The sequence below is a fragment of the Harpia harpyja genome, chromosome 7 (assembly GCF_026419915.1).
Source record: "Harpia harpyja isolate bHarHar1 chromosome 7, bHarHar1 primary haplotype, whole genome shotgun sequence".
Classification (NCBI taxonomy): domain Eukaryota; kingdom Metazoa; phylum Chordata; class Aves; order Accipitriformes; family Accipitridae; genus Harpia; species Harpia harpyja.
This window is the reverse complement of record NC_068946.1, coordinates 56,218,937-56,231,899: the sequence shown is the minus strand read 5'-3', so window position 1 is coordinate 56,231,899 and position 12,963 is coordinate 56,218,937. Positions and strand designations below refer to the sequence as shown.

At 38.1% G+C, this 12,963-nt stretch overlaps 1 protein-coding gene across 8 annotated transcripts in view; it reads right to left on the bottom strand.

Moving 5' to 3' along the window:
- The window catches only part of GALNT13 (polypeptide N-acetylgalactosaminyltransferase 13), a 195,385-nt gene that overhangs the window by 126,048 nt on the left and 56,374 nt on the right, over positions 1–12,963 (bottom strand). For all 8 annotated transcript variants that reach the window (XR_008235994.1, XR_008235996.1, XR_008235993.1 and 5 more), the window contains one exon: positions 12,155–12,403. Coding sequence is in view for 2 of the 8 variants with exons in the window: in XM_052792613.1 (XP_052648573.1) it covers positions 12,155–12,296 (142 nt within the window). In the remaining 6 variants the exon portion in view is untranslated. The remainder of the gene's footprint in view (positions 1–12,154; positions 12,404–12,963) is intronic.

Genomic DNA, 12,963 nt, shown 5'->3' with positions numbered 1-12,963 from the left:
CAGAGCATTTGACACCGTCCTGCACGACATCCTTGTCTCTAAATTGGAGAGACATGGATTTGACGGGTGGACCACTCGGTGGATAAGGAATTGGCTGGATGGTCGCACTCAGAGTTGCAGTCAAAGGCTCAATGTCTGAGTAGAGACCAGTGACGAGCGGCGTTCCTCAGGGGTCGGTATTGAGACCGGCACTGTTTAACATCTTTGTCATCGACATGGACAGTCAGATCGAGTGCAACCTCAGCAAGTTTGCTGACAACACCAAGCTGTGTGGTGCGGTCGACACGCTGGAGGGAAGGGATGCCACCCAGAGGGACCTTGACAGGCTGGAGAGGTGGGCCCGTGCAAACCTCATGAAGGTCAACAAGGCCAAGTGCAAGGTCCTGCACATGGGTCGGGACAATCCCAAGCACAAATAGAGGCTAGGCAATGAGTGGATTGAGAGCAGCCTTGAGGAGAAGGACTTGGGGGTGTTGGTTGTTGAGAGTGCTCAACACGACCCGGGAATGTGCGTTTGCAGCCCAGAAAGCCGACCGTATCCTGGGCTGCATCAAAAGAAGCGTGACCAGCAGGTCAAGGGAGGGGATTCTGTCCCTCTACTCCGCTCTGATGAGACCCCACCTGCAGTACGGCATTCAGCTCTGGGGTCCTCAGCACAGGAAAGACACGGACCTGCTGGAGTGGGTCCAGAGGAGGGACACAAACATCATCAGAGGGCTGGAGCACCTCTCCTATGAAGACAGGCTGAGAGAGTTGGAATTGTTCAGCCTGGAGAAGAGAAGGCTCTGGGCAGACCCTACAGCAGCCTTCCAGTACCTAAAGGGAGCCTACAGGAAAGGTGGACAGGGACTTTTTACAAGGGCAGGTAGTGAGAGGACAAGGGGTAACGGTTTTAAACTGAAAGAGGGTAGATTTAGATCGGGTGTAAGGAAGGAATTCTTTACTGTGAGGGTGGTGAGGCACTGGAAGAGGTTGCCCAGAGAGGTTGTGGATGCCCCATCCCTGGAAGCGTTCAAGGCCAGGCTGGATGAGGCTTTGAGCAGCCTGGTCTAGTGGAAGATGTCCCTGCCCGTAGCAGGGAGGTTAGAACTAGATGATATTTAAGGTCCCTTCCAACCCAAACCATTCTATGATTTTATGAAATATACCGTGTAATTTGTAGAACAATTTAAAGATTATTTAAAATTGGATTAAGAAGGGCTGATGGCAGTCTGACCTTCACATTTTTAAGGCTCAATTCTTGCAAACGGACTTGTGTACACTGAGACTATTTGTAGAGCTTCCCTGAAATCAATGAAGCTTCTTCATTCACGGTCTGGAAGTGTGGCATCAATAACAAGAAAGGAATCATAATTTTTAGACAATATCCACTATAAAAGCTTCTGATGATGGAAATACATGAGGTTTTCATGAATCCTTCTTAGTTTTCATAAAACTATTTTCTCCTGAGGTATTGATTGTCAATAAATTTTGCAAGCAAGTAGGTCTAAATGGTGACAGGTACTTTGCAAAAAGAAAAGATAGTGCCTGAGAAGAATTTCCAGTAATCTTATGATTCATCTGTTGAACATAAAAAGTAAAACAGAAAACCTAAAAACCTTCAAAGCAGCTGGAAAGCGTATTCTGCCATTGCCAAAGAAAAACAGATCTTCTAAAATTCTGTGTTTCTGTTAATCCTGATAAGAATGACTTGAAGTTTCTCAACACAGCTAGAAGACTGCCGCCTTTCTTCTGCCTTACAATACAAACAATTTTACATACCTTGCTATCAGAATAACTGTTATTGAGAAAAGTATTAGTTAAAATGTGAAATCAAACCACTCCTATACTGCACACATGCACATGTATACACCATGTAGTCACAAGCATCCTCAGCCACTCATCATTTTAAACTGGCTATCTCTCAAATAAAAATTGTCAAGTGCAAAGTATCTATTTCTAGAAAGGATGGTACGTTTTCCTGCCTGCCTTGCATATTCAACTAGCAGTAAGATCATTTCCCTTTAAGTATTTTCAACTTTTTACAGGTTCCTGGTTTTGCACTTAAGATTTTATATTATACCTACATCATTAAACTCACTAATACTTATCAATCCGTCAGGGAAAACAAATTGTCACCATTTACATGAAAAGTATTTATCTTTTTTACTGTTCGAAATAAAAATTTAAGCTGTTATTGGAAAAATACATACATTTATTAAATATATGCAGCCCCAACCAGCAAGACATGTCTATGCCTACACTTCATTCATGAGCTCCACCTTGACAAACATGCCTTCTTGAAGCAATGAAACAAAAACATGAAAAGCTTAACTGAAAACACAGAAGAACAGTGAGATAAATGTAAAGGAATAACAAACAGTACAACCCAATAAGCTATACCTGCTAACAAAGCTCAGACGAGCTAGGGCAGTCCTCTTATACCCAGGGCACCTGCCACCAGGAAAATTCTAAATAGGCTTTATGAGGACAGCTGTAAAGTACTTGGATACCAGGGATAATATTGTCAATGTGACACAGTTTTTACATTTCAAAACAGTGTGGAACATTCAAGAGAAAAAGCAAAAATAAACAAGCCAAAAAGCCCAACAGTTTATACCCTTCTCACTTAAAGTTTGAAGTGTTATGTAAAATTAACAATATTTTATTCATACCTTTAGGATACAGGATAGACCCATGCAAGCTTTTCACACCAACGAATTAGTTCTGAAACATCAACCAAAGAGCTAAAAAGAATCATTATAAAACCCTTAATGTATCAGTAAAAAAAAAAAAAAAAAAGAAAAAAAAATCACATTCCAACAAATAATCCAGGGACTGACAACTGCAAGTTTCTAGATAGCTTTAAAATGCAGTCCTGCCACATACTACTCTATAGTTACCCAACTTCTGGCAGCAAGGGAGAACATAGTCTCAATTTTGTCACTACCATGTCATTTTTCTGTCAGCTACTACAGATGGAAAGTACTTCTGACATCTTCTAGTATTTCTGTGTTTACTGTCAACAAGCTAAGAGTGCAGTTTTCAATATCCACTAAACAATTCCCCTAGATATTTGTACACTGAAACTCAAATCACAATTCAGCTCAGAAGACTGGACACTATTAAGATACTACAGCAGGACTTTGTGATATACAAAAATGCTGAAATACATTTTCACACTGCAAACCTGAAATTTTTAATTTTATCTGCTTATCAGAACAAGCACAGTATGCTTCACACTTGTTAAGAAGTCAAAAGTTTTCCACAATAGCATTGAAGATTTTCATGTTGGTTTCTAACACGACACATGTTTAGTAGATAAATGCTGAAGATAAGGAAGGTATTATGAATGTCAGCGAAGTATAATAAAGGTAATATTGTTCATTCCCACCAACCTTTGATTGAGAGATTTTCCTATTATTTGGAAAGGTATAGATTTTACTTCATTTTAACCACAGAAACACTAACAATATTTCAAAACACTGCATACCAAAGCAATGACATTTTTTACCCCCTGCCAAATTTTTAGTAAAGTTGTTACACTAAATTCTTAAGCAGTATAAAAGCAATGGAAAAAAAAAAATCATGAACTTTTCTGGTCATACAGAACCTCTCATTGGGTGGGAGAGAAGGAAGGATGAGCGAGAGGGCAGAACCTTCACTAGATTTCTGACTTGAGCAACTTCTATAGCTTAAGCATGCGTACACTGTAAGTATATACACGTGATACTGTGGGTAGTGTATGATACATATATATAGACTGTACAAGTTCACTCTTACATCATTATTCACATTTTTTCATTATTTCTTAGGTTAAAAACTCTCAACAATAAACCTTGAGATAAACCATAACTGTACAAAAATAATTAGGAACGCAACACAAAAATGTGAAAATTATACTTTGTGCAATCAAGACTTCCATGGGAGCTCAGAGACTTGGGAGAACATCATTCCCTTCCTACTCTACTTTTATGGCAAAGTACTGTGCATAATAATCAACAACACTTTCTGGATGTCAGGATGATCATGTACAACAATTTAATCAAATAATCCCCATGCTTTGGTTGGAGGGGTGACGGTGGTAGTTTTTGTTTTCTGGTTTTTGTGGATCTCTTTTTTAAACTGGATCCCTTGAGGATGAATCCATGTATTTCTCAGTGCCAGAAGCAGGAGCTGTTTCCTGGTTATGGCACTGAGAAATACATGTTCCTCTTTCTTCTAATAGTGCTGGCCTTTCCTAAAAGCAGTACGGATGGGAAGCATAACCAGCCTCCAATATTGCAACCATAACCATCCACATGGCATGGAGCAAGCTTGGGAATCACCTATCTCATCCAGTAGCCAGGGGACCTGCAGAGCTGGAGGAGCAGTCAGAAACTTCTGGTAGTGGAACTGTAGAAGAATAAGGAATTCCAGACCACGTGGCTGGTTATTTGTTTTTCAGGAGATCAGAAATTACTGAGAGATACTTGCTAGGTTGGGGGGCGGGGGAGGTGTTCCCCTTCTTCAGAGGAAGGAAAAGGTTATTTAGTATCTGTCAACATTTTCACTTGCTTCATGCAATACCCACAGCCATAGAGACAGGCAACATATGTACCATTCAGCAGACAAAGAGCAGTATAACAGAAACACCATTTCCAGGAGACACAAATCATAGTTTCAAAGACACTCATTTATTAAGACCCATTCCACAACAGACGAGTCCTTCATTCTGCCAAAACAGCTTGGCAGTCATTCTTCTAATGTCTAGTATTTAAAATACCTAACAATAAAAGTTAACGGGAAGTTATGGAACAATATTGCTACAGTAAGAAATATCTGTCAATTCATCCTCAGATGGGAGTCCACAGTGTGCTAGAAAACATGACATTTTCTGGCTGGAGCTTGTACATTCAAACCAGTGAGCACCACATCTCTCAGTAAGACAGCCTCCATTTGTTATATTTTTTTTAAGTTTGCAATCAGAAAAAAATGTCTGCTATGCTAGTTTTCCCTCAAGCTTCAGAAATGCTTTTTTCTTGAACTGTGTGATGAAAATCTATAAATAAGCTTAATGTGTTGTCACAATATCCAAATCAGCACTTTAAATTTTATTTGTCAACAAATTTGTGACACAATTTCAGTACAATGTACATACTCATCCATCCATCTATTAAATCTTTATGATATGCTATTAAAAATATTTGCTACCATTGTTATTGCAGACAGTCCAATGCATACAGTAATCTGACAGATAAACATGTTACTATGGAAACCACCAAAATGAATGCCTTATTTTCTAAACTTGGCCATAACCCCAAACTTTTATTACAGCATCCAAATGTTTCATTCACTTGCTTTCTGTGATCATAATACAGACCTTTTCTCTTTAAAAAAATACATAAACACATTACAGGATTTGAATAAATGAACCTTCCTCTTATACTGAGTTTTCTTCAATATAGCGTTTTAGTGATTACTGATTTCATGACAAATCCTTTTTTGTAGCACTTGAGAACATAGTTGACAACACAGAAACAAAAAACTGCATAAAAGCATTAGACACCAAAATAACCTTAAAGATTTGTCACCACTTCATGAAAATCTAAAACATACAATGACATTACAAAGCTGCGTTAAAAGCATTATTCACGTTGCAAACACAAGCACTCAAAATTACAATTTCATCTCATTACTCATATACACTCATTTTAATTAATCACACTTTCTTCACAATTACTGTTTCACTCATGGCACATGCTTCCCATTTTATTATTTAGAGAGAAATATTTTACTTCCCCCAGGCTCACTACATATTTTACTCTTAATCTGGGCAGAAAACTGCTAACAACAACTGTCTTCAAATACAGCTTTCCAAACAGAAAACACTAAATTTAACTAACGTATTTTAACTTGAAATTAAAGATTAGAGGTTCTTCTGCAGTAAAGTCCTTTTCCATTTCAAATTCCTCTACCATGAATGATGGAAAAACACTAAAAGAAATGCACAAAAAGCCCTCCTGGATTCCAGGACGTGTTCTTCCCGACAAGATGCCTAGAGACAAATTAAGATCCTCCTTCTCTCAACTGCTGCACCAGCCACAATAAACCAAACACCCTCCTGGCATGACAGAAACTTGGGGGGGTGGTATGATTCTCTAAGAGCGTTTGAGATTATGGATGGCAGGCCATGCATATAGCCAAACAGATCAAAAGAGATGAAGTCCTTCCATTTTTTGGAGTTATGTTCCTCCTCCTACCAAAAGCAGCTTAACGATCAAAGCTGCACCTTCGACTCCGACCGCTTTGCTGACACACACCGCCTGGTCCCTGCCCCCTGGTTCCAACCAGGCTGGGGAGCTTTTAGTCATCTCACAGCACCTAACCCAAAGGGCTGATAGTCTTCATTTGGTTCACAGTAAGGAGCTGCAGTAAGGAGGAGGCTACAGTAACCATGAAAGAGGTCTTGTGGGCATTCAGAATTACCCTAATTAGTGGAAGATTAAAACAAAGCTTAATTGATAAGATGCCGGGCTGTCAAATTGCCTTGGCTTAGAAATGGTCTGTAGCTTTTTTAGTACAGCAGCAAGACCCAGCAGGTGCAGTTTATCAGAAAGTAATGTACATCCACATGACAGCAGAACACAGATGAGAAGTAGGGTCTTCTGGGACAGACAGCTCTGCTGAGAGATTCTCACTGGTCACCTGCAGATGCCTGCTTTTTTTTCCAAAAAGTGCTGGCCTTGCAATGTTTAGGCCATCTTATTAGACACGTTATGAGGTCCTTGGTGGCAGCTGGCTTTATTATGATGTATATAGGCAAATATCTACAGCTGCAGTAATATACACAATTTGTGGATTTGTTTCAAGATGTAAAACCCTTCTCTCAGCTTTTTAGGAGTACGCACTGAATATTTGTTCAAAAGCACTTCATTTGTGTGTTTGGAGAACAAGACTTCCAGAGTTAATAAGAAAGTATTTACAGTCACAAAGTTGCTGGAAGAAAACGGAAGCAGTAAAGAGAAAGCTCAAGCTATTTTTTAAATAAAAGGACCACGGCTTCAGCTTTTACATACCATACCTTCTTCATAAGTTCCCTTTTTACCTCGCAGCTTGGAATTTAATAGCGTTCCAGTATGCTTTAAACATTTCCTTCATTATCAGCTCACTGTGCTGAGTAAACTGACTTCTAGTTTGCACATAAAAAAAAGACTTCTGCTTTTAATAAAAATAAGACTGTTTCTTCAAGCAGACCTGAAAGCATCCCGTCCCGACAGTTGCGAGTATTGTACGTTTCAGAAGAACCATCTGCTAGGAACATTAGATTGAACATGATTAGTTCACAACATGAGAAAGATTGCTTCTGCAATCTCTTCCTTGGGCAGCTACCTTTCCGCTTATCTGTCATTTCGCCCATTCACTCCCATGTACTCTAAACAAGACTAGATACAGTCCCACGCAGGCAGACCTTGAGAACCAGCTTTTCCAAAAGAAACAGACCTGTCCTTGAGCAATATTTGAAACAGTTGTCATTAATACTAGCACTGAACATGACTGAGTTGTACAATACTTAGCTGGAAGCCAAACAAGAAATACATACCGCACTAACACGGAGCAGAAGAGCCCAAGGCGAGTCAGAACATCTGACAAACCAAGCAGTATTTTCTCCTGCATGATGCTGAATCCACAACCAGCTCAGGTTGCGGTAAGAGTCCTTCAAGAGGCAATACAATACACCGTGAATACCCAAAAACTTCAGAAACTAAGTGATGGTTGCGCTGTGCCTCCCATCAGTTTACCCAGTGCCATGTTCCCAAAGTCCTCATGCACGCACCCTGCAGGGTAAACGTTACAGATGTCTGGCTTTTCTTGGACTTGCCAGCTTGTTTCTTCCCTTCAAAGCCCTGTCTAAGCAAACTACTGACTGGTGCACCTTGGCTCTCCATGTTTTAAATCCATAAGTCAGCTTTGGCTCCTGCTTTTGCGGGAAGGGCCATACAGAGAGGAAGGAGAAGAGAGGACCCTCTCCCCAGACTGCTCTCTCCTATCAGGAGCACTGCTAAGTGCTGCCCTGTCCCCTTTTCCACTACACAATATGCATTTTATTTCCATCTGGGGAGAAGCCATACCCAGCATCTACTTAATGTGATGCTCTCCATAAAACCTATACCTCTCTTACAGCTCTTCTGAAATGGTTTAGGCATGGTCAGACCTACTCTAAACTTCCTGAAATTCAAGGTAAAACCTGAGTTTCCAGGGAAATCTCTATGCTTTTGAGTAGCTTGCTGTAACACACAAGGAGTCTCCAGGAACGGGAAGGGACTGCAATCCTGTTTCTATGTCATTGATTGCTCTCAAAAGTGCTTCCCCATAGTCTGTTTGATGCACATCCTGGGAACTTACTCCTCCACCACCTCCTCAAGACTTATCAGACAATGTTGCCCAAACAATACTGTGCTAGGCACCCTGAGGTACGTTCAAACACCTACACTAAAATGTTAGGAGAAAGCAGCAGTGACATAACTCAGCCCTCTGGGTGTGGGCCCTACACAAAGGGGAAGCAGAACTGCTGACCTGCTGATAGGATATTTTCACAGTTTCTGCATATGCCACTGATAAACAGATGAAAGGCTGTCCAATATTAATTTTCTTCCAAAGTAGTAAGTAAGTTGAAGAAATAAATGTTGTTTCTTTCAATAGTGGCACAAAAACAGATGCAAGTAAAGATGACTTGACTGAAAGCCAGCTCAGGGTTGATTAGGATAACACTTGCAAGTTGTTAAGCAATACCACTGACCCAGCTCAGTGACAGCTCATTTTTGTAACACTCAGCTTTTGTACCTGTCACTTGTATACTTAAAGATGTACAGCGAGACATCAGAGGGGGATTTCTGACAGCTGTGTTCCAGTCTATGGACTGTCACTGCTTACAGTTCAACATCTACTGTAAAGATGTCTTTATGAATCATTTAGAATGCAATAATTAGGACTGAAAAAGACATGGAAAGTTTACCTCTTTCGCCTCTAAACACACCATTCTACGTAAGCAGAATCTTTCCTCTCAAATTAATGACGAGGGTGATGGATTAAGTGACTTCAAATACCGGATTACTGTGGCCAATTTAAATTTCTATTAGTATATTAATTCTTGTTGTGTCTTTTTTAATATCCTTGTGGAAATACTGTAATTATGTTGCTTTTTATGTTTACAGATAATCTGCATTCTCAATTAGAGGTATTCGGAGACTGACAAATGCACTATTAATAAGACAAAGGTGATGGTACCCATGCAGGTACTTTACAGCAAAAAAGCAGCACTACACTTCATTTCCATCGTAATAGCTCATGGCACTTACTGTAAAGAGGTTTTAGCAGTCTGCTGGATTGGAAGCTACAGAAGTTTAAAAAAACATTTCTAATTACTCCAGCAGAGCACACAATTTCAGCAGAAATAAATGAAGACATTTTGCTAAATCTCCATAACAAAGTGAAAAATTACTCTGGATTTTTTTTATTTTCAAAAACGCATACTGACATAGCAATACTATTAGATTACATATGACTATCTAATATAACAAGAAATATTTAGGACATTGGAAAAACCCAAAAGTCAGACAAATTAACTTTGAATTTAGTGGCCTGGAATATAAGTATCGTTCAAGAATATCCACACTTATTTGGAACAGTCTGTATAGTATTTCAAGTCTGTGGATATACTGACGCAAAACCCCACAAACTACATACTAAGTTATCAAACCTTCAGTTGTAACTGCCAATGAGAAAAAGTGGGTTTGTTGCAATTATTTACACAAGTTGTTGTTAGTGAATTAACAGGCCTCATCTACTAAACAATGTTTTCATAAAACCAAAATCTTTTAAGTGAGAATGTTCAGTGATTCTTGTTTACTGGAATTGTTGTAATTTAAGTCCGTATGTCACCAAGCAGAGTAGAGGTATGAGTGAAGGATATGTTATTAAATTCTACAGTACTGGCTTTTTTTTTTTCCTTCCCCCTTTTAAACAACTGATCAAAACCTTAAGGATAAAGTAGATTAACTCTGCTTTTTCTCATTTTGTTCCTTTGTGGCAGAAGCCTTCTAGAATTTCAGTAATCTCACAAAAAAGACATGTAATCAATTTCCAGTAAAACTGTGCTAGTGTCCCCAAACATTGTATATACTTTCAAAATTTTCTAAGAAGTATTATAACAAAATATTCTTCCAGGATCAGGTAGAATATGCATAGTATAGTAACAGACTGAATATTTCTTTTACCAGGCGTTAAAGTAGAAATAAGGTTATATATTCAATATAACTTGTTTCTCAGAACTGAGAGTAAGAAGAAACAGTGTTGCTTTTAGAATTCCTGTGCAGAAACCTCACCTTTTTATAATAGGCAGAGCATGTAGAATTCAGTAAGTTGAACGTAAAAAAAAAAAAAAAAAAAGTCATTTCAAGTAGTCAAATGCAACAGAGTACTTCAAAATAAAAGTCAAGTATTGCATAGTATTGCACTGACAAAAAAAAGTGTCAAAAAGGTGAACTCATACTTGCAAGTTCCAGACATTTTCATCTAAATTTGAGTGGTAGTGGCAGGGATATGTGTTTATGCAATTTTTTTTTTTAGCCTAGATTGACTTACAAGTTGTTAATGTTCAAATAAAATCTATCATTCTAATATTTAATATTTTTCTTTACAAATTATCCAATTACATAGCAAAAAATGCAACCGATTAAAGACATGTCACAAAATGTAATCAATTTTGAGAAAATTCCAATGCATACTTCAATAACAATCTATGATCATTTTTCTGCAGCTGACAGTATAGGTAAAATGGGTTGTTTTATTCACAATATGCAGGTTCTTGCCCAATATTTGTTTAAAAATACAGTAATTCAATTACACGGGGAAAAAAAAAACAAACAAACTATGACAACAAGCAATATCCTTTTCATTTGGAAAAGTAACTGAATTTTTTTTTTTATTATTAATACCATGTAGCTATTTATATGATTGGAAGTGAATCTTCCAAATACATTTTGAGTAAGGACTGCCATGTGACAAACTCATTACTGAATGGTATTTTAACTTTGCAATCATTTGAAATAATCAACTCAACTGAACCACAACCCCAAAGTACTTTTAAAAGGATGACAATGGTTTATCCTGTCGACAAAGCTGAGGATCAGTAGTGTAACATACATACGTATTTATGAAGAGAGGAAGAGCATCAGACAATTTTTGTCTATTGTGAACAGTAAACATGTTACAAAAGCAGCTGCACTAGTTCTAATTAATCTTGTTCCAATCCTATCAGGGATTCAAAGTATCTTCCTTCTTCCATATGCTGAATCTAAACTTCTTAAGAATAGGATGTTAGTTTACAAGGAAAAACAAACACCTGTATTTCATAAATTTCTGCTTCCTCTTCTTGTGAATTTCCCACATATTTACAGTCTTAACTCCATTCGGGAGTCAACATCACAGCTTCTCCGGGTTACTTTCAAGTTCACTGCAACACTAAACTGCAAGTGCTTGTGTCTTTTGGATGCACAGAAGCACGCGATCTGTGCTGTGAATGACTGCTCTGGAAATTAGCAATTACGAACTCGAAAACTTGTAGCTTCTGTCAAGGTTCAGTTTTCATGAACTCCCCTTTAGTAAATTACATTGCTAAAAATATTTGGAGACGAGAATCTCTGCTCCATCTGCATTTGAGACTTGATCCTAACATTTTCATATGGTAGAGGGAATCTTAAGTATCTTTTAAAGTGATTGTTTCAGCCAGTTAAGAGTTCAAAAGCAAGCTTACAAGTAAGTGTGTTTCACAAATGAAAAAAGAATCATAGAGCATCAATTCTCTTGGAGGTCAAATGACTTCTGATAAAAAAGGTTCTTAAAATGGTTACTTCGGTTTTCTCTTCCACATATTGAAGACATTTATATTAGTTTCACTGAAGAAACACACAAGACTCAGGCTTTGTTATGGCAAAGGTCAAACACTAAGATAACTGAAACTAATTCAGAAACCACTAAAGCACTACAGAAACAAAGTACTTCAGTTCCTGGTATTTTGTCTGTTTGAATTGGAAAAATAATTTAGAAAGTACAGAGAAACATATATGAGGCCAAATACTTAAAAGAAAAAAAAAATATCTGTGACCTTCGAAGATAGCTTAGACTTGGCACTTACCCCTCAGAGCAGGCAGCAGAGACCTCTCTTTCTTGTCATCACATTTATTACATTCACTGAAGTACAGAAGTAAAAAGACGTCCACAAGCACCCACATGAGAGAAGTGGCTAGAACCACCTTGCAGTAAACAAATCTCCTCATTGCTTTACTTGGTGTCTAGCTCAAATGCTGAGGAAAGACAACAGTTGCTGAGATGTATCAAACTCCCACAGTTCAAATCCAACATGGAAGCAAAGACAAGCATCCCACTGCAAGCAAAGAAAACATGCCTGAATTAGCTAACAAGTACACACAGTTTGAACTGAAAATGCAAAGGAAAGTGCAGTGTGGAGATGTTTAAAGTACCTGTTTCTTTCTATATATGCAGGTACTTTCTGTTTTCTACCATTCTATGAATACCAACCATTTTGACCTGCATACGACATGGACAGTCTACGTAACTTGCCTTCATTTAGAAACACATGCAATATATATACACCTTTCATGCAATGTAACAGATTTTAATAAAGATTACACAAAAAGACAACAAAGCAGTGCCAACAGACAGTTCTAACCAATAATCATCATTTTATTGAACATTAGTCATATATTAACAGAAAGAAGAAAACTGCAATTTTCATTTTTCTCAAATAATGTGTTCACAATGCTATTTTAAATATGGCCTTTGAACACTAAAAGCAAATTAATTTTTATCTTACAGAAAGATTTTGAACACCATCTTACTACCACCAAAGATGCCTTGCAAAAGAACACTGCAGTCACTCACCTACATATTTAGGCTCTTGCCTGCAACAGTAAGTTTCGTCAA